This window comes from Gymnoscopelus microlampas (assembly GCF_963454915.1).
Source record: "Gymnoscopelus microlampas genome assembly, chromosome: 20".
NCBI lineage: Eukaryota > Metazoa > Chordata > Actinopteri > Myctophiformes > Myctophidae > Gymnoscopelus > Gymnoscopelus microlampas.
Genome location: NC_139957.1, coordinates 39,827,070 through 39,849,796, shown reverse-complemented (window position 1 = coordinate 39,849,796; position 22,727 = coordinate 39,827,070). Strand labels below are relative to the sequence as shown.

The window sequence follows — 22,727 nt, the reverse complement described above, 5'->3', positions numbered from 1 at the left end:
TATGACAACAACTAAATAGAGTTTTATTCAAAAGACTACGACTAAAACGAAATCAAAATTTGCTGTCAAAATCAACACTGCTTCCTAGTACTACTCCTCCCGCCCCAGCCCGTAGCAGTACATGCAGTGACCAATATAACACTCCCCCAAACACGGGACGATTGTTTCGTATAGATGCTCGACAAAGCTGTTTTTTTGAAAGCATATAAGTTCTCAGTTCTGGGTTCCAAGAACTCAGGGTTAAGTACCACCTCCTGAGCAAGGCCCAAATTAAAGGTTCTTATAGAAGTCGTGGCGCGTGGAAACAAATCCTGAACCTGTGAAATGCCTTATTAAACAGCATGGTTTCACATAGCTCTTGTAGTTCGAAAACAGCCATTTCTGAACCGGCAGAACACTTTCTGAGCCCGCAGAAGGCTCTTTGAACCCGCAGAGAAGGCTCTCTAGACGTTCCAAGTGAAAGGTCCGTCTTCACAGTGTCTGACTCTGAACATTCCGAACAATGGCATAGGAAGTTGCTTTGTAGCTGAATATACGGCAGTTATGTTGTTGTGGCAAGTTGTGGGTGGTTTGGATTCTATCCAACACATCCTCCGTCTGCAATTCTAACCACAGCGGTAAGCAAAATATGACGAGCCTAATTTATCCTCGGAAGTACGATGGTGTTGCTTGCCAAAAAAAGAACTGCTCTACAAGCTATCAACGTGTCACGTCGTTATGAGAGAGAGGGCAGTATCTTCTTCTTTACAATAAATGCAGGGAATCTCTGTATGTGTACAGTATGTAATCAACGTATATAGAGAACCAGGGGGGTCCCCAGATAAATGTGTTACTGTGGCTTTTTAAAAATAGCAGATCTACAAGCTCACAGCGCGTCACTTCGTGCCGCGCTGCGAGCTTGTACATCTGCTATTTTTGAATATTTTTGAAATATCTTGAAAGTGTTTGAAAACTTTTGAATGATCTTGATTTGTTTTTTTTAACAGAAATCTTCTCATCTGGGAGTCCCTGGTACAAAACATTTTCAGATGAGGGGGGGGGGGGGGGTTCCACGGCAAAATACATATCATTTTGGGGGTCCTTGGCACAAAATAGTTTTAGAACCACTGGTGTAGTGTGTGGCAGTGTTAATTTTTACAGCAAATTCTGATTTAGTCTTATTCTTTTGAATAAGACACCATTTAGTTTTAGTCCTATTTTAGTCATCTGAAATGGTTTAGTCTTAGTCTAGTCTTAGTCAACTAAATATCAAAATCTTAGTCAACAAAATTATGGAGGAGGTGATGTGGGCTCTTTGACAAGCTGCTTGAACGAAGCACTTCATGGTGGCTGGTGTTAAGTCGCTCAGAGTCAGACGGGAGAGGTGTTGTTTTCTGTGGGACAATGGTGGTATTTTGGGACCATGCAGGGACTCCAGACTTTTGGAGCAGGGAGAGGCTGGTGCGGGGCAGCGGGCCATGTCTTGTTGGGGACTTGGCCGGGGAGGTCCTCTGGCTGGGCCAGGTGACCCTGGGTCTGCTAATCCTTTTGAAGGTTTTTACACACACAGCCATCAGTCTTTTGGTGGCTGTAAGTAGCTATGCTGACCCAGAAAAACAACTAAGTAGCAGACTTGATAAAATCAGGTGCACATGCAATAAATGTGTATTGTTTGTTCTGTTTTTTTTGTTCCCAGCATCCCTGTTCTGTGAGTGTACTGTTTGCCAAAAAATTGCAGCATCTACAAGCTTATGAACTTGCTTTTTTTTGGCGAAGAGATTTGGTGTAGAGTGAAAAAAAAGAGTGTGCCAAGTACAGTTAGAACTCGGGTCCGTTTTACTAAGAATAGAGGGTTTAAGTGGTTTTATTGATATCAACGTATGATGGGTCTTAATACCACTAGAGACCCGATGTTTCAGCCGCAGCCTCTATCAAGGTAGCTTGATGAAGGCTGTAGTTGCAGGTGCTCACCTTAAACACAACTTCAAAACAGATTGATGGAAAAGCCACCCACCCACTCATCTCTCATAAACACATACATACACCCCTCCCTCTCTCCCTTTCTCCCTCTGTCTGTCTGTCTGTTTGTCTGTCTGTCTACCCGTCCCACCTCACCACCGCCGGTCTAACCCGTCTGTCTGTCCTCTCTCAGACGCGCCAGGCCACCAGTCTGTGTGTAACGGAGGAGTGTATATTCTGTGGTTGTGCTGATGGGATCATCCGAGCGTTCAGCCCGTCCAACCTGCACTTCATCTGCAGCCTGCCCCGACCCCACAGCCTGGGGACAGACATCTCTACACTGACCGAACCTGGGTGGGTTGGAACGCGCGCGCGCGCACACACACACACACACACACACACACACACACACACACACACACACACACACACACACACACACACACACACACACACAGCCTGTCCCGACCTCACAGCCTGGGGACAGACGACATCACACTGGCCGAACCTGGGTTGGTACACATAGGCGCACGTACACACACGCTCACACTCACACACGCAGTCACTTTGCAGAGCAAACTAATTGAGAAAGTGCCTAATTACAAAACACCTGGTTATATAAAGGTTAAATAAGCACACTCATCATACACATCACATACATACATACAGTACATACTGTACATATACATATATTGATTGATTGAATACTTTATTAGTCAGAAATGTAAACATCACGTTTCTTCTTCTTCAGACATTAAGGCAAAAAGGATAACACAAAAAAGTCCAGGGGACTTGTTACTTACACACTGTACGTATGTACTGTACGTACGCACTTACAGACAGACAGACAGACAGACAGACAGACATGCAAATTCACAGATAGACAGACACTTTCATTCATACAAACATTGTCAGAGAGGCGTGTGTGTGTGTGTGTGTGTGTGTGTGTGTGTGTGTGTGTGTGTGTGTGTGTGTGTGTGTGTGTGTGTGTGTGTGTGTGTGTGTGTGTGTGTGTGTGTGTGTGTGTGTGTGTGTGTGTGTGTTTATCATGTATTCATTCAGTCTATTCATGTGTAAACAACTCATCCTCTGTCCACCTCCTCTGTGTGGGGAGGAGAGGAGAGCACCTCCTCTCTGTGGTCACTACAAGCTCAAAAGATTTTGAGCTTGTAGTGGAAACCTCAATACAGAATGTCCAAAACTGTTATTTTTCAGGATTCCAATTAAAAAATAGCAAAGAAATAGCAGATCTACAAGATGCGGCACGTTGTGAGCTTGTAGATTGGCTATTTTTGCTACTTTTGTGTGACGCTGTAGTATGACGAGTCACGACGTAGGTCGTTCATTTACACACAAAAAAGAAGCAAAAAGTTAAAATATGGAGATAAGAGGTTTCTGCCCGACAGCAACGATATGTAATAACAGGAGGATTAAATGAATCTCCCCTCCCCCTCTCCCACAGACACCTGTTCTCCGCCCACAGAGGGGCGGGGTCAGAAGAGGACGGGCGCGGCTACCCGGACACGGTGGCGGTGACCTTTGACCCGAGCAGCGGCTGGCTGTCGTGCGTGTACAACGACCACAGTGTGTACGTGTGGGATGTACGGGAGCCCAGGAGGACCAAGAAGATCTTTTCTGCTTTGTTCCACTCCGCCTGCGTCTGGAGTCTGGAGGTAACGCGCACACGCACACGCACACGCATACACACACACACACACACACACACACACGCACACGCATACACACACATATTTACAGGTTTTCTAGAATTTACATTGACTTACATTCATTCTATATCTTCTGAACCAACCCTATGAAATGGAGTAATATTCAATTTGGGGTTCAAATTTAATCAGTTTTGTTCCCTATTAGACAACATTCCCTGACATAAGCCAATGGGGACAATTTCTTTATTCTAATCGTGAAGAAGATAAATTGTATAATTGAGATGCTTTTTTTAATATAAAAAGAATAAACAAATTGATTAGCCACTTTATACTCGGTGCAAAAATAGTGAAGATAGCCGATCTACAAGCTTACAACGTGTCGCGATGCGAAGCGGCGTGAGCTTGTAGATCTGCTATCTTCACTATTAAAAAAAACAAACATATATAATTGTTTTGAACCTTTCACCTATAATGACATGCCCAAAATAGGGATAAAGTATTAATAATGTATTTTATTAAACGATCGATTACAGATCTTTTTTTATAAAAAAAAGCACACAGACACACACACACACACACACACACACACACACACACTTACTGCGTTGCTTATGGCTGTCCATCGATTTCAGTGATGCTGTTGCTCCTCCAGAAATAGGCCTGTGTGTGTGTGTGTGTGTGTGTGTGTGTGTGTGTGTGTGTGTGTGTACCATTGCATGTGACTGCGCAGGCCAGGCCAGTATGCGACCCGCATGATGTGTCACATGAGGACACATGTAATCTGCACATATGAGAGAGAGAGGTGGGCCCCTAATCTGCACACATGACAGGTGGCCCCTGACTGCTGCACACTGCTTTCTCCTCTCTGTTGCCGTAACATTTTTTTCCCCGCTTAGGGCCACCAGAATCCTAGGGCTTGTCCTGAACCGTGACAATCCCTGAGAAACCAGGATGTCTGGGCACCGTACATAAGTGTCCCGCTTCTGTGTTGACACAGTCACAGCTCCTCTGCTGGGGGACCTCATGTTATGGATACCATAACCAACACATGAACACGCAGAACCACAACCTGACATGGCCTGCAATACCATGTTAAGGACTTTAACCCATTAAGACCTGGAACTGTGTCATTTTTAGATTTGAGCTAAAAAGCATTATTTTACACTTTGGGCTATTCAAAAATAGCAGATATACAAGCTCATAGCGCGGCACCGAGTGCCGCGCTAAGAGCTTGTAGATCTGCTATTTTTGAACAATCGTGAAAATGTGTGCAAATCTTTGAATATATACAGTATATATTTTTATTAAGCGAACATTTTTAACTCAAATCTTTGCTTCTGGGGGTCCCTGGAACAAAATATTTTGATGGGGGTCCGCGGCCAAATACATATAATTTTGGGGGTCCTTGACATGAAAAAGATTGAGCACCACTGATATAGAAACATACGTTTTTCAGAAAACTGTTGAGATTTTGGAGACATGTAGAATCGGCCTCAGGTCTTAAAGGGTTAACCCATTATAAGACCTGAGGCCGATTCTACAAAATAATGCCTTCTACATTCAGTAGTTCTCGAACTTTTTGGTGCCAAGGACCCCCAACATGATATGTATTTGGCCGAGGATCCCCCCATCTGAAAATGTTTTGTGCCACGGATCCCCCAGAAGATATATATATAAAATATATATATTCAAACGTTTTTCAAACACAAAGAAATAGCAGATATACAAGCACGAAGTGACGCGCTGTGAGCTTGTATATCTGCTATTTTTTAGAACCACTATTCTAAACCACTGTTCTAAAGAGTCCTAAGAGTTTTCTGAAAAACCTATATTTGCTATATAGCTAAAATCTAAAATGACACAGATTTCCTGGTTTTAATGGGTTCCCTTAGGTCTGTGTATTGTGACCACTGTAGTAGTGACTTAATTAGCATGAAGTGACCTTTAACCTTTGTTCAAGGCCGTCCCCGTCCTGGGATCAGATGTTTATCAATGATGTTATCGATTACTGATTATCCCATTAACCTGCTTCTGATTTGTGACCTGATTCACATGTTACTGTAACTTGGGAAGGGCTCTTTGGTGTCGTACATTGAGGGGAGGGGACTTCCCAATGGAACAGCCTTGGATATTGACTTCCAATTTTGTGGACATTTTTACGCATTTAACAAAGGGTTGGTTCATGGAAAAGGGTTAGGGTAATTTCATGTTTTAGTTAGTTTAGGTTCTTAAGGGCTGTAGGTTTTATGTGATTACAAATGTAACATTCTTTTCTTGAAATATGTGTTTTTTTTATTATAAATGACCGAGGAGGACCGCAATCCTACTATAATTCTAGTAACCTCTGTCCGTCCGTCCGTCTGTAGTGGTGAGTGAGTAGGTGAAGCTACCCGGTTCTCCTCAGTGGCTGGACCAATTGCTCTGATTTTGCACACAGCCATTGACCATTACCATCTGAACTTAACTGTGAAGCCCGTTTTTCAATTTCACCACATCTCAGCTTCTTATTAGCGTTTTTGGGTCAAACACTGTCGCCATGGTTACGGGGCTGCCCAGCTATGGGACGAACTGCCTCCCGGGTTGCCAGATCATGTGCGCATATCCCCCCACGGATGCGTCGACCGTGTATGGTCTAGTGGAAATAATTCCCGGGTTGCCAGATCATGTGCGCATATCCCCCCACGGATGCGTCGACCGTGTATGGTCTAGTGGAAATAATTCCTGGACTTTGAGGGAAAAACAGACGGCACTCAAAAGTAAAATAGTGAAAACAGCCTCCAATTAAATCAAGGCTACTGCCTCAGTTTTTGACCCTGTTTGATTTGTGAGCACCACTGACACTTTTACCTTTTATATCCTGTGAGCGCCTGGTTGTATTGTTTCCCAAGTCCTGGACTTCATTGTGTCGTATCCTCCATTGGTTACGACTTGTGTTGTTACTTTTCAAATGAACTAGACTAAAACTAAACGCCTCTCCTCTCCTCATCCTCTCCTCTCCTCTCCCCTCTTCCTCATCCTCTCAGGTGTATCCAGAAGGAGGAGGGGGTCAGGCGGCCCCTCCCCCAGGCTCCTTCCTCACCTGTTCATCAGACAACACCATCAGACTGTGGAACACAGACGCTCACAGCACCGCTCTGTGTCGCAACATCATCAGCCATGTAAGACACACACACTACACACACACACACACACACACACACACACACACACACACACACACACACACACACGCGCAACATCATCAGCCATGTAAGACACACACACACACACACACACACACACACAACACCATCAGCCATGTAAGACACACACACACGCGCGCGCGCGCGCGCGCGCAACACCATCAGCCATGTAAGACACACACGCGCGCGCGCACGCACACGTTTGTATTACTATACTTTTGTGGACATCAGACGATAATTTTATGAATGCTATTTCAAGAAATAAATTGGCCATTTTTACCCTGCAGACAAAATTTGTAGATCTACAAGCTCACAACGCGATGTGCTGCGACAGATTGTGAGCTTGTAGATCTGCTATTGTCGGGCCGTGTCACCGGAGCACAACTGTATTATGTATAAATCAGGCATTAACTCTAACCCTAACTAAGTAACCCATAAACCTGACTATTATATCAATATAACATTTAACCGTAAAACATCAATTTATCTTCTGAGGACAAGGAAAAACACCTACATAAACACATGACATAATCTGTCTCTGTCTCTCATCAGGACCTACAGAAGATCATCTACGTGGACAACAACCTCTCGGGTCTGCTGGACGTGGAGTGCACCGGCAACCAGACGGAGAAGGGGACGGGGCAGGAAGGGGGCGGAGCCTCAGACACCAGGGCGGGGATCAGAACCCTGAAGATCAGCCCCGACGGACGACACCTGGCCTCCGGAGACCGCATGGGAATACTGAGGTAGAGGAGAGAGGAAGAAAGAGCACTTTATCCTATATCCCTCCTATAAGACTTTTACATCAGTACATGGCTTTATATACATAATGGGTCCCCAGGGCTCTATACTTGGTCTAGGGTTCGGTATCGATTGGGGTTTATCCGATACCGGTGCTAAACCTGTTGTTTTTTTATTTTATTTCTTTGTATTTATTTTTTGCCAAGGCAAATTTTAACAAATTGCCTTACTTTGTGCTGATTCTAGATCAGTCTAAATCAGTGGTTTTCAACCTTTTTCATGCCAAGGACCCCTAAATTGATATACATTTGGCCGCGGACCCCCATCTGAAAAGGTTGTGCCAGGGACCTCTAGAAGCAAAGATTTTAGTTAAAAATGTTCGCTTTTAAAAAAAATATATATATATATATGTATATTCAACGATATGCACACATTTTCAAGATTTTTCAAAAATAGAAGTTATACAAGCTCATTGCGCGGCACTCGGTGCCGCGCAATGAGCTTGTAGATCTGCTATTTTTGAATAGCCAAAGCTAAGTGGTATTGTGTAATTGATTTGTATCAGTAGTATGTGACGTTGTGATACCGCTTCTAGTATTTTACCGTTTCTCGGTACTCAACCCTAACTTGGTCCCCTCCATTTCTTTCCTCTACGCCAAATTATTTGCTGAAAGCCGATCTATAAGCTTGTTGTGTAGCCACTATATAATACCTTTTTTTCTCCTTCCTTTTTTTATGTAGCTGTTGTAGCTATAACTATTTTTTAGTGCATACTTAGGACCTATGTTTAACTTGTCTGCATACTTTTACATCTGTGTGTGTGTGTGTGTGTGTGTGTGTGTGTGTGTGTGCGTGTGCGTGTGCGCGCGCGCGTGTGTGTGTGTGCGTGGTAGGATTCATGATGTGGAGAGCATGGAGGAGATTCTCAACGTTCAAGCTCACGACTCTGAGATCCTCTGTCTGGAATACACTAAACCTGAGACTGGTAATGCATACGCAAACACACCCACAGATCGACGTAGATTGTCAATCTATCTATACTAAATGTATATTTAGAATCCGCTAGTTGTTGGACTTCCCCGCTATCTACAAAGGGGCAGAGTTTGGGTGTTATCGTTTCTGTCTTATTCTTTGTGTTATTCATTGTCTCCGCTACGTTGTAGCTATGCTTTAGCTGAACACGTCTCCAATTTTCAACACATTTCGGCCTAAAAATCGATCATGCCCGGAGCCTTTGGATAGTGTACTTTCAACTGTTCAGTATACATTTGTATTCGTTATTTGGCCCATGTTTTGCCTCCGTTGCTCACTATTCTATCCTTCTTCATGTACTTTCCGTCACACTGGGGGAGGGGCTGTTGCAACTTGTATATTGTGTGATATGACATATAAAGTTTACCATAATAAACAATTATCAATTATCACCTCCAACGGGGTTTTTTGGATGTGCAGGAGTCCCCTTTTTTGTTCTAAACAATTATCATTGTTTATATTTTTTATGTTTAACTTTTTTTGTTATGACATGTCATGTCTATTCTAGACTGCTTGTGTGCCACGCGAGTGGGACTCAGCAAGTTACTTGTACAGGGTCGGGGGCGGGGTTGGGTCGACTTTTTAAGAGCAGATCTACAAGCTTACTTTCGATCTTGTAGATCTGCTATTTTGGCAGCCAAGACATGTCCCTGTTTATCCCGGGGTAGTAACGCTACCAAAGCCCCCCTCGCCTCCCGCCCCTCGCACTCACTTCCTACTCAAACCCTTCCCCAATGCTAATATTTGCATAAAGCACCAAATAAAGACAGCTCCCACAAATGACACCTTGATCAGACAGATGATAATGAACGTTCTCCTCTTCATGCTGTAGTCCCTCTCCTATCTCTCCTGAACATCATCACTAACATGAAAAATAGCCATTTACCCAAATGAACATTATACCATATATTATTATAACCCACCAGCATAGTGAAAACACAATGATGACCAACCAGGCCAACGTAGAGTAAGTCACCCTGTACCTGACGGGTTTGTATTTGAGGAATGATAGTATATAGCCTATTGTATGTGCACGCCTAGGCTAGCCTGGAAACCAGACTAATCTGCCATTGCAAAATTTTGGTTTTGGCAGATTTGGTCTGGCACCTCTCAGTTGTGATTGGATTTCACTCCCTGCGAAGGTGTGAGGGACCAATCAGGGCCCAGTATGCAAATATGGGCCGGGTTTATCACCAAACGCATTTTTTTATTCGCCCCTTGAAAACGCAGGTTCCACACAGAGATTCCAGACTAATATCTACACAGTGATATTAGTCCAGGCCATGCCAGGCTAGGCCTAGGCTTCTAGATGTGATGGCCACGTAGCGCCCCGAACCCTAGTAAACTATAGTCACACAGATGACTTTTTATTGTGAGCTTTGTCCAGGAGGGGGCGCCAGCACATAGACCTACTGTAGGTGGTAAAGGATTGTCAGACTGTTGATCCATGTCTCTTTCTCTCTCTCTCTCTCTCTCTCTGTCTCTCTCTGTCTGTCTCTCTCTCTGTCTCTCTATGTCTCTCTATCAGGTGTCAGTCTGTTAGCTACAGCCAGCAGAGACAGGTTGATCCATGTGTTGGATGCAGACAGAGAGTACAGTCTGGTGCAGACGATGGATGAACACTCTTCATCCATCACGGCCGTGAGATTCGCTGGTGAGTAATCTATACTATTACTATTACTATAAGTAAAAATGTGTACTTGAGTTAAAGTAAATGGTAAAATGGTAAATGGTGCATTTATATAGCGCTTTTATCCAAAGCGCTTTACATTGATTGTGCCATTCACCCATTCACACACACATTCACACACCGATGGCGGAGGAAACCATGCAAGGCACCAACCTGCTCATCAGGAGCAATTAGGGGTTCAGCGTCTTGCTCAAGGACACTTCGACACTGACTCTGGGGGAGCGCCCCAGCCCGGGATCAGTTCACTCTACCCGGCCACTCTACCCCTGAGCCACTGCCGCCCCAAAGTATTGGAGTGCTTGCTTTTAAAAATACTAGGTGCCCAATCTGCCCATAGGGGCAGGAGTCTTAACTCCTGTTTCTGTAGCGTGAGGCAGCTTTATGTACAACTACACTCCCTGGACATGACGCTGGCATGTCTCAGGGACTTACCCCTAATCCATCCCTTGATGCTGAGTGTCAAGTAGGGAGGCATTGGGTCCCATTTTTAGAGTCTTTGGTATGACCCGGCCGGGGATCGAACCCTGACCCTCCCAGTCTCAGGGCAGACAATTTAACCACAAGGCCGCTGAGCAGGGGGGAAATGCGACTTCATGCCCCAGGGGGCTGTTGTCGCGTCCGCTCTCCACTCATGTTGATTCCGCTCCGTGTGTCTGTCCATGCGACCTACCTTTTTATAAACCCGCTGCCTGCTACGTTAGAGATCGCCCCGCGCTGCTCCCCATTCCACTCCAGCTCCGCCCCGCCCACATGCTCTGTTTACCATACAAATTAATTACAAAATAGCATTTAATTAACTAAATAAAAGGTATTGATTGCAGCTTTAATGCTTACTTCTGGGTTCCTACATTTCTGAGAAAAAAACAACAGATCAAAAAGTCAGTGTTGATAACGATGGTTATGTGTTTTCTCCTTCCTGTCTTGTCAGCCAATGAGGGGAAGCTCAGGATGATCAGCTGTGGAGCCGATAAAAGCATCTACTTCCGCACCGCCCAGAAGGTAATGATTACTCCTCCTCTCACCACCTCCTCCTCTCACCTCCTCTCAAACGGTTTAATATCGTTGCTGTCGGGCAGAAACCTCCACATTTTAACTTTTTGTGTTCTTTTCATAAATTAACGCCCTACTTGATCATACTACAGCGTCACACAGAAGCATACAGAAGTAGCAGATCTACAAGCTCATCGATCTGCTACTTTTGCTATTTTAGAATTTGAATCCTGAAAAGTAACAGTTTTTAGACACATTCGGTTTCCACCCGACAGAGACGATACAAAGAAAGTTAGTAAGTGTAGTTATGTTTTGAGCTCGTCTGCTCCTGGTTAAACACCGTTCCCAGTGTGTCCCAGTTACTGAGCCTCTTGTCCCTGGAGGTTTGAACAGGGACACTGGTCCTCTCCTCTCCTCTCCTCTCCTCTCCTCTCCTCTCCTCTCCTCTCCTCTCCTCTCCTCTCCTGGAGGTTTGAAGTGCATTTAAAGACCCACTCCGTCACAACATTTTTAAAAGGATCTAGATTTTTCACAAAAAATCAACAATAATAGATCTACAAGCTCACAGCACAATGATCGGCTTGTAGATAGGCTATTTTGCAGTGGTTGGAGCCAGGTGGTCTCCCTACTCTTCCATTGAGACATTGTACACCCTGGTGTCGGTAGGACACCTACTGGTTGACAAGTAGTACTGCATCAAAAGCAGGGGTTCTGTTTTTGCAGAGCAGTAGATAGCTTAAAATCCCCAGGTAGGACATGAAACGGATTTCAGCCCTAAAGATACAGTAAGGGATATTTCTTTAGTTACTGTAAAAGGTCGCTACCCGACGGTGACGATATTTAAGTAAATTCATGTTTTTATTTAAAAAAAAAAATTGCCTTCATTTTGATAGTGACAGTTGAGAGAGCAGGGGATGGGGATTGACATTCAGAAAGCGGGTCGGGCTGGCTGGGAATCGAACCGGGGACCTGTGTGGTTCATCGTACAAGAGTGTCAAGCAAATGTAGTGAAAATAGCAGACCGGAATGTTTGAAGTGGTCTTCTTCTACTTCCCATATGTTTTGACCTGTCCATCTTCTTCTTCCTCTGTGGTTTCTAGACGGAAGATGGTCTGGAGTTCAGGAGGACTCAGCACGTGGTGAGGAAGACCACCCTGTACGACATGGACGTTGATGCAACCAGGAAGTACGCTGCCATTGGCTGTCAGGACCGCAGCCTCAGGTCAGAACTGTGTGTGTGTGTGTGTGTGTGTGGACCTACAAGTCTGAACCATAGAGTTAAAAATAATAGAGAGGGCACCGGATATCGCCTCCCATCCACTTGCATTGAGTTGCTCACCCAGCGCATGAAGCGAATTCACCCCTTCTTCTGGGTTGTAAAGTGTGATTGGCGTAGCCTATTTGGGGCCACTGTGATACGTTCTGCGTCACAGAAGTGACGCGTTTTACGTCACAGAGGTGCGCGGCCCCGTGCGCAAGCTTGTGCGCAAGCTCGTGAGTCAAGCCCATTGGTCTAAACCGTTTTCGCTCGTACATTTGCAGTGGCCCCGTCCGTTTAAGCTGCAGTACCTACGAATGGCCAGCATGTCCATTTCGCTTCAATGCAAGCACTGGGTTCTAGGGGCTTGGTCTGAACGCAGAACAAGCTGGATAGATGCTTTTTTCCTCGTTTTGTTTTTGACAGGGACAATACAAAAAAACAACGTATCAAGTTATAAAAACCTGAAACCGTTACATTGTATGTAGGGTTTCTAGCCAAGGCTAATTTGTGACCCCTGTCCATGGTTAAGGTGTAGCAACTCATAATGTAATAACGGATGCTATTGTAATACGGTTCATAATGTCATAATCTAAAAGTAATAAAAGCTCATAATGTAATAATCAGCTCATAATGTAATAATGGCTCATAATGTAAAAATCACACCTGTGTGAAGGTACCGGCGCCTTTGATATATTTTGTCATAGATATGTGTTTCTACTAGAGAAACAATATTAAATCTCTGTAAATGTATTTCAAGGCTTCCAGTGGCACTAAATAGTGCCATTGGAAGCGAATCACCAAATGCATTCCAAGGTAAGTGGCAAAAACTGATCTGTCATAGCTGATAGAGTGGGTACCTAAAAAATAAACTTTGTGTGTGCGTGTGTATAAATGTGGTACCAGAAAGATATGTATGTGTTATGAAATAATCTATACAATTTATAAGCCGTACCCAGAGTGTTTATGTTCCGGACTTTTACAGTTTATATAAACCATCTAATTTTGTATTCATGATATAATATTGATGTCATGAATAGTTCCCTTGCCTGACCAATCAGAACGTTGACGGGCCTGACCAATCAGAACGTTGACGGAAAAGCCAGGTATAGAGCAGGACCATCGCCGTTAAAAATACATACAAAAAAAGAAGGGGGAAAAGCATGAGAAAATAAAAATATATACAAAAAAAAACATGAGAAAATAAAAATATATACAAAAAAAAACATGAGGAAATAAAAAATAAACCTTGACATCATAGTGATGTCATGAATAGTCCCCTTGCCTGACAAATCAGAACCTTGACGGGCCTGACCAATCAGAACCTTGACGGGCCTGACCAATCAGAACGTTGACGGACCTGACCAATCAGAACCTTGGCGAGCCTGACCAATCAGAACGTTGACGGACCTGACCAATCAGAACCTTGGCGAGCCTGACCAATCAGAACGTTGACGCAAAAGCCAGGTATAGAGGGCTAACATTATGAACTGTTTTAGCGCCGCTAAAAACAGTTCATAATGTAATAAAATCATGAGCGCACAACATAAGCGCATTACATTAAGAACCTTGTGTATAATGTAATAACACTTCATAATGTAATAACGGCTCATATTGTTGAGAAAAGTCTTACATCGTAACAATCAGTATCATTATCATGTCGGTATTATGGTCAGTATCGTGGTCAGTATTCGGTCAGAATCGCGACTTAGGCAAAATTATGACTTGAATAACCCAAGCAATAAGAGTTTTTTTTAATTAAAATAAACTTGAACGCAAACTAAGAAAAATAACAACCTGAACAAACAAGAAACTGCTATAACCTTCCGCGAAGAGTCCTGGCAGCTCTCCCCTGAGTGTTATCTACCTGGTGCTCCAAGCCAAACTGAACTCTCAGCACTTCCAACCTGTCTTTTCTATCAGGTGGAACCTACCAAGTGACCTCAGTTAGTAATTCAATTAACCCATATCATTTTTTTTAATCTTCTAATGTATTTCCGGGTGCCAATTCAGACACAAAATCTTTAACCCTTCCATTGTGTTTGACCCGTTTTCAAGTTTAAATAGGTAAAAAGTAACCTTTATTTACATTTCTTTATTGGAACGAGGCTTCATGATATCCTCAGAAACAGCTATTTTAACCCATATAAGTGTTTTTATCTTCTAATGTATTTCCGGGTGCCAATTCAGACTGAAAATCTTTAACCCTTCCATTGTGTTTGACCCGTTTTCAAGTTTAAATAGGTAAAAAGTAACCTTTATTTACATTTCTTTATTGGAACGAGGCTTCATGATATCCTCAGAAACAGCTATTTTAATGCAACAAAATGAATTACCACCATTTTATTTAATTCTGATGCTCTCTATAACAAAAGTGACATCTGTGGTGTTACGGGTCAAATATGACCCGGCAGAGAAGTGTGGCTCAATTCCCCCCAAATTGTCAATATTCAATGTTTACATGTTTGAGAGAGAGAGAAACTTGTCCTCAATTTGCATTTGCTATAGACCAATTATTTGTTTACTAACATTGAGCCTGGACGCACAGGTGATTGTTTCACACAATCAATTCCCAACCTGTTTCGGGGTGCACTGGTTTCAGCACACCCCAACCCCCTCTTGTGTGTGTTGGCTAGTGAGACGCGTCCTAACGAGACCTGATATAATGGGTTTCGTTGCGCGCATACTGGCTGCGTGCAGCCAGTGTGACGTCGTCTGTTAAGGGGTCTATTGGGAGTAAAATTAAGTTTAGGTTTATGAAAAATAAATGACATCTATGGTATATGGGTACATTTTGACCCTTAACACCACTATTTTTAATAATATTAACATTTTTTAAAGTTAGAAAAAGTGTGTTCTAATATTAGTTTATTATAGCTAGATAACATCATTATCCATTGTCTTCATTATAGGAAATGTAATGAGTTAACTTTAACATTGTTATAATTGAAAACAAGCTATACTGAAAGATGAAACCCTAACCCAAAATAATATTTTAAAAAGTGTTTACATGGATATGAATGCATAACAAGTCAGCTATGAGGTGGGGGGGAAAGAGATGGAAATTATAATGTTTTGAGTATTTTGGGCTGAGTGAAATCACGGGTCAAATTTGACCCTCTAGCACCAAAAGTGTCAGCAGGTTTCTAACACAAAGCAAAGGTTAAAAGCTCACATGAGTGTAGTGGTCTGTGTGTGAACATATAGCCACAGTCTGTGGACGATTTAACACATTTACACACATACACATTTGTGGCATGTCTGTGGCTGACAGACATGCCACAAATGTGTATGTGTGTAAATGTGTTAATCGTCCGGTCCCTACCAGTAGGCCCCTGTTAATTTATCTTCGGCCTAACGGCTCCGTCCCTGACCTAGGACGCTCATGGGCCTTGAAGCATAACAATTATAAAGACCTAACACCACCGTTGCCTTTTTTTTATGGCTAAAGTGAGAATAATTTGTATCCACAGAAGTAGGTGTCTTTAATTAATTAGGCATTCATTAATAGTAAATAAAAGAAGAATAAATATTCTACTTATTTATTATGAGCTCAAATTGGCCCATGAAGTATTTAAATATATTTATTTTAGGCCATTTACTTTCTTAGATTTGTAAAATATTTCTTTATGAAATTCGCCTATCTACAAGGTCAAACCCTTATTCTGAAAATAGCATATCTACAAGGTCACTGTCCATTGAGCATACATCAACTCAATAATTATTTACTTATGGGTTCTCTGAATTATCTATAGAAAAACTACATTTTCTAGTAGTTATTTTGGTTGAATCATTCAACCTCAATAACGATGTAGAAAATCTACAATAATCGAGCCCGGCACAATTACATTCTCTACAGAGAATCGTTTCCACTTATATTATTTTGGCTAGACAAAATCTCCTAACAGTTATAGAAAATTGTCCGTATCTTATGTTGCACAAATATAAATACAAGCGTTTGCCCAGTAATTTCTCAGTTTTCTACCCTGCCACAATTAAGTATGCGATGTGTATTTGTCAGTCGTGTAACAGCCGCTGTGTAGATTTCTGACACTGAAGGGCGTAGTGGTGTCGTCGACAGGAAGTCAAAAAAGGGTACTGAAAGTACCTCTCTCCCCAGGGCTTCAAGGGGATTTCCAGAGAGACACCACCCAAAATTATGTGTCTCATAAGTGAGCATAATAATTCATAATAAGTATAATGTATTTTATAATTACGTATACATATATAAGTAAATTCAATTATTAATAACGTCAAGTTAAATGGATGAGAAAATACAATTATTCACACTTGCATGTGTGCATGTAACCTTTGGTTAAATCTCTCAGAATATGAATACTTTCTGAACAAGTTGTCTTACTGTTCAGTCATAAATACAGACTGTATGTCACAGAGCATGCTGTGCGCAAACGGCCTTTTCCCGTGTTGTTGAAGCGCAAGGGGGAGGGGGGGGCGGCTGGGGAGAGAGTCAGTGCACTGAAGTCAAGGCACAGACTACTGTGTTGTTGACAGACAACATACAAACAAAATAAAACCTGGCAAAACAGTTGCGTGAATTAGCGCAAGATGAGGATAAAGGAAACATTCAGTCTAAATGTCCAGTTTGCTAATTCACAAGTAGGCCTACTACTACTACTTTTGTATTTGAAACTTTAAATATCTCTAAATATTATAAACTTTCAGGACAGCCTAAGTACAAATATAATTTATGAAAAGGCTACTATAGGCTACAGTGAAGTCGGACTGACTAATGATTGAAACGTTTTTTAATGTTTTACTCTCTTGGTGTGGTGATTATCTGGCACAGTATTTGTGAATTAGTAAACTGGACATTTAGACTGAATGTTTCCTTTATCCTCATCTTGCGTTAATGCACGCAACTGTTTTGCCAGGTTTTATTTTTGTTGTTTCTCATAAGCGACAGCGTGCATCCGTTGTCCGTCAACAACACAGTAGTCTGTGCCTTGACTTCAGTGCGCTGACTCTCTCCCCCCCGCCCCCTTGCGCTTCAACCACACGGGAATAGGCTGTTTGCATGCTGTGCAGCTCACATACAGGATATAAAACCACAAAAGGCCTCTTCCTGTTGCAAGCCTTCGAGTGTGCCTCAGCAGGCATTTCAACCATTCAATACAAACTGTAAGCTCTATCATATTCCTTCTTTAGGCGAATCAGGTGATAATATAATTTTAAGCCTATATCCTAAAGTGAGCATATATTCACATACATATTATATGGAGGTTAAGTTAATTGAGGTTAAATGAGTGAGCCAACACTTAGTATTGGTCTGTGTGTGTGAGCATATAGCCACATAACCATAGCCACAAATGTGTATGTGTGTAAATGTGCATCTCTGGGCAAGCCACAACACACATGCACGCACGCACGCACGCACGCACGCACGCGCGCGCGCACTCTCTCTCTGTTTGTATGAATTGAAAGTAAAAGTGTGTGAGTTGATTCTTTAGATCTCGCTCAACACTCACAGATACAATACCTTACAGTACAGCCACACAGTGACTGCACTTGAAGATCTACACACAGTAAAGGAGTGTTTGAATTCTTCTAGCCATGGTTGTACAACACGTCCGATTCGAGGCTCTGTCTGCCCTTCTGGGAGCTGATGTTAAACCTCTGGACAAAACTTTATCTACGAAGACCGCCATTACTCCTTTGGATTTTGTCACCGGTACCGTCCTTGGTCACAATGTGTTAACTGCGTCAACACCAGCTTTGTTAACTAGGTCTTTACGCCTAGTTAACACATATAGTCGTCCTTACGATGCAGTTAAGAGAGAGTTTTTTGTGGACATGGACGAGTTTTTTGATCCACCGTATGATTTAGATTTCACTGACCCTGACTCCGCTGAGTTGACTCAGTGCTCAAGAGGTGGGGAGCCCTACAACCGACCCTGGGGCTGGTACCGAATGGCCCTGAAAGTGAGGAACAAGTACCCAGATGGCAACACCTGGCTGGGTCCAGACGGCTGGAGGGATCACTCTGCTCCTGGAGAATGGCCCGTCTCGTATCACGGCACTAGCAAGGACGGAGCCAAAGGTATCATCCAGTCTCACTATACGGCAGGAATGGGGGATACATACGGACGAGGTGTTTATTCTACACCGTCTCTCAGCGAGGCCCAGGCGTACACCAAGGAGAAGGAGTTCACATCCAAGAACGGTAAAACATACCGAGTCATCATGCAGAACCGGATAAATCCACTAAAGAGAGAGATATGTAAAGCCGTCGCCGAGGGCCATAACTACTGGCTGGTTCCTGTAGCAGCACACTCTTCTTCTCAGCAGGAGAGAGAGATCGTGGAAGGTGCCATTCGACCCTACGGCATCCTGATCCAAGAGGCCACTAAACGATAGATGGTTAATGATTTTTTCTGGTCTTTAAATCTTTAATAAAGATTATTACTGCTCTTTGAATCTTTTATGTTGTATTTGCAGTGGACTGGAGTAGAGCAGTACATTTTTCATGTAATTTGTTTTTACTGTGTAATGTAACTATATTTATACTTGGTTAATTTATGAATACTTGTTGATTTAATAATACTTGTTGATTTTTGGAAGTTAAACAATTACTTCGATTTTTTTGCCATTTTGTTCAAAATGAATATAAAAAATAAATGTTGTTTGAAAATAAGCCAGATGCCTTCCACATAAAATCTCAGAGTAAATGATGTTCCTTTTTTCATTTTGTTCAAAATAAATACATTTAAAAAGAACAATTGTAGTTGAGTGTTTGTAAGTGCTAAAATACTGTAGCTACAAAATAACACAGCATATTTTTTTCACTCACTATTCAACTTGTTAATAGTACATTTACAATACATTTATGTAATTTAACTCATCATGTCACCAGATTTTTAGACTATCGATCAAATCCTAGATCAGCAACATTAATCAGGGTGCAACGATTCTATAAGAAGAAAAAGAGAATATAGTGGGGGATTCTGTTTTTTATTAATCAATCAATTATCCAGAACACTGTGGAGGTTTACTGACTGTTTGTTTGTCATGTTTATTTTGAATATGTTAATAAAAACTATTATTAAATTATTTTCTTTTGCACTTTCGAAATCACAAAGAAAACTATTTAAATGAATACCAGATTAAAATATGGCAAAAAAGAAACAAGAGGAAAAGAAATAAAGAAAGCCTGTGAGTTAAATAATAACTCTAAATATGTTAATACTATGAATAATAGTGTAGAACATTGTTCCATACTATATAATAATAAAATAAATAATACCAGAATATATAATACCGCAGTAACATACTACCTTATAATACTCTGTACTGCTATCCATTCCCATCATCCCTATATACGTACTATAAATTAACTTAACGTAATTTAAGTAAACAAGGAAATGCATTCAAAATCTGTGCATTCGAAGGGCGCTTGGACCCTGGGGGTGCCGCTCAGTTGACAGGGCAGGCACAGTGTGTGTACGTGTGTGTATGTGTGTGCTTGTGTGAGATTTCCTCAGGTGGGCGGGTACATTATTGTGCGTGCAGAAAAATGTGCAGTGGTGGCTGAGAACACTGTGAGCATGAAAGCCGAGGAGATAGAGAGGAAGATGCCCCGGCCCTCCTATAAAGAAAACACTTAACACTACCGTGTTAAGTGTTTTCTTCTGCAGTTATGGAGAACTTTTGTCATTTTAAGTCATTTCTGATATTGTTGTCTAGATATGGACTAGTATGTATGTCATGACCTCATGGCCACTGCCAATGCCCACTTGCCCAGTTTGTCCTGCCCATATCCAGTGTGTCCCTGTCCTTACCCCCGTCCAGATTGGTGCCACCTGGGCAGTGGTGGAAAAAGTACTCAAATGTTGTACTTAAGTAAAAGTATCAATACTGCAAAGTAGAAGTACTCTGTTACAAGTAAAAGTCTGGAATTAAAAATGTACTTGAGTACAAAAGTATTGGTATCGAAGTGTACTTAAAGTACCAAAAGTAAAAGTACTAAAATGTTTGAAAATAGCAGATCTACAAGCTCGATGCGACGCGTTGTGAGCTATTTTCAAATAGCCTACAGTAGGTATAAAATAGGGCTAAAGAGTGGTTAATGTATGTTTCATAATGTAATTATGAAAAACACACACACATGAAGCATGAATTAAAATGAATTGAAAGTAAACGTGTGTCAGTTGATTTTTAAGATCTCACATGCAGACTGCTTGTTGAAGATTGAAAGTGTACGTGTGTGAAAGTGTACGTGTGTGCAACACATTCTGACATGTGTTCAGCTCTACTCTTCATATCAGTGTTCTGATATGAAACCCTGATTGCATTGGTAGTTGTCTGGGTTGGATTTGCTCTGAGTTAGCCGTGCAAGTGCAAAAATTGGCTTCATCACTGTCTTCATATGCCAATTGTCAATGCCCGTGTGCTAGTTCAGATCAATTGGTCATAGTAGGTAGGTTATGCCAATGAAAAATTATGTATACAGTATATTTATTTTTTCTTTGAATTGAACATCTTCCATAGTATAACTTGAATTGATGATGTTGATGTTGTGTGCTGTGTCCTGCAGGCTCTTCAATGTCAGTACTGGTAAACAGAAGAAGTTGTATAAAGGCTCTCTGGGAGAAGATGGTACTCTCATAAAGGTCAGTATGAACACAGGAACAACAGCCTATATCAGTGCTTCCCCATAACTCTGAGAGTGTACAGATGAAACCACGTGGACCCATAAGGGTCCATTTGGTTCCATCTGTACACTCTCAGAGTTACAGACCTGTAAGGTTCCATTTGGAACCCCCAACCCTGCAGGTACCTGGACCCCACTTTGAGAACCACTGGTCTGTTACATATGTATAAATGTTGAATGTATGTGTTTGGTTTTATTCAGATATAATGTATAATATAAATTGTGCGTTTGTTTCCAGGTGCAGACAGACCCCTCTGGACTCTACGTGGCCACCAGCTGTTCAGATAAAAACATCAGCATCTTTGACTTCTATACAGGAGAATGTGTGGCTACCATGTATGGACACTCAGGTAAACGCCACCTCAACCGCCTGTCTGTCTGTCTGTCTGTCTGTCTGTCTGTCTGACCTCAGCAGACCCTCACTGCTATACTGACCATCTTTCACTTCAGCTCCCAGGAGAAACGGGCTGTGGGAAGCGATAGTATATTAGCTCAGCCCTAGTCTTTACAAAGGAGAAGAACTATTACAATGTTTCTCAAACAGTTCACACATTGTTTTTCCTCTATGAAATATATTTTGTTTTGGTTTGGTCTTTGGGCAAAAAACACATTATCAAACGCAATTATTGACACAAGGCCTTGGCTTCCCAGTTTACTGTGAGACTCATTATTATGTTTGCTTCCATAGCAGCATCAGTGTACAATTTAACAATGGAATATCGATGTGTGTGTGTGTGTGTGTGTGTGTGTGTGTGTGTGTGTGTGTGTGTGTGTGTGTGTGTGTGTGTGTGTGTGTGTGTGTGTGTGTGTGTGTGTTAACCTTTCTGTCCCTCTTATTTCAGAGATTGTAACCGGGATGAAGTTCACCAACGACTGTAAACACCTCCTCACAGTGTCTGGAGACAGGTACTGCCTTCGTGTGTGTGTGTGTGTGTGTGTGTGTACATATGTTCTATAAATTACTCACACCTTGAAGCTTGAACGTACATATTTTTGTGCCGTTAATCCTGGGCCCCTGTTTCCTTCAATTCATCAAGTATTCTTTTTGGATTCTCTGTGAGGGAATGCAATAGTAATTGATGGCATTTGTCATTTGTCACACTTAACACTGTGTTTTAATGTGTGTACTGTAGCACTGCTGCCCAGTTGGTGTCTGATTATGGACATAATCTAAAGTGAAATTTTGGTGTGTGTGTGTGTGTGTGTGTGTGCGTGTAGTTGTATCTTCATTTGGAGGTTGAGTCCAGAGTTGACCATCAACATGAGACAGAGACTGTCTGAACTCAAACACAAGACACCGCCTCACAAACCTCAAGTCAGGTGAGCACGTACAGCTTGAGCTTGTAGATCTGCTAGTTTTTGCTATTTTTGAATCCTGAAAAGTAACAGTTTTGGTGTGTGTGTGTGTGTGTGACGTGCACAGCTCTCCTCCCGTCGTCACCATGTCCTCCGACAGCGACAAGGAGGTGGAGGAAGAGGAGGAAGGGGAGGAGCTCATATCTCCTTTTATGGTCTCAGGAGGAAGTGTGGGGGAGGAGACTGGTGGGTTACCGTGCAGGTT

General features: G+C 42.2%; 2 protein-coding genes across 2 annotated transcripts in view; both read left to right on the top strand.

The window, feature by feature from the left end:
- Positions 1 to 22,727, top strand: part of mapkbp1 (mitogen-activated protein kinase binding protein 1) — a 76,716-nt gene that overhangs the window by 43,647 nt on the left and 10,342 nt on the right. Inside the window, exons 8-20 of the mRNA XM_084044651.1 lie at positions 2,132 to 2,292; positions 3,401 to 3,611; positions 6,629 to 6,763; positions 7,340 to 7,533; positions 8,422 to 8,513; positions 10,089 to 10,214; positions 11,179 to 11,249; positions 12,341 to 12,462; positions 21,050 to 21,125; positions 21,405 to 21,516; positions 22,009 to 22,072; positions 22,385 to 22,486; positions 22,590 to 22,708. Coding sequence (XP_083900777.1) covers positions 2,132 to 2,292; positions 3,401 to 3,611; positions 6,629 to 6,763; positions 7,340 to 7,533; positions 8,422 to 8,513; positions 10,089 to 10,214; positions 11,179 to 11,249; positions 12,341 to 12,462; positions 21,050 to 21,125; positions 21,405 to 21,516; positions 22,009 to 22,072; positions 22,385 to 22,486; positions 22,590 to 22,708 — 1,585 coding nt within the window. The remainder of the gene's footprint in view (positions 1 to 2,131; positions 2,293 to 3,400; positions 3,612 to 6,628; positions 6,764 to 7,339; positions 7,534 to 8,421; positions 8,514 to 10,088; positions 10,215 to 11,178; positions 11,250 to 12,340; positions 12,463 to 21,049; positions 21,126 to 21,404; positions 21,517 to 22,008; positions 22,073 to 22,384; positions 22,487 to 22,589; positions 22,709 to 22,727) is intronic.
- LOC311035796 (uncharacterized protein) lies at positions 17,938 to 19,151 on the top strand. The gene is made up of 2 exons (XM_084044250.1): positions 17,938 to 18,209; positions 18,243 to 19,151. Exons 1-2 carry the CDS (start codon positions 18,070 to 18,072, stop codon positions 18,871 to 18,873), a joined length of 771 nt encoding a protein of 256 aa, XP_083900376.1. The 5' UTR covers positions 17,938 to 18,069; the 3' UTR covers positions 18,874 to 19,151.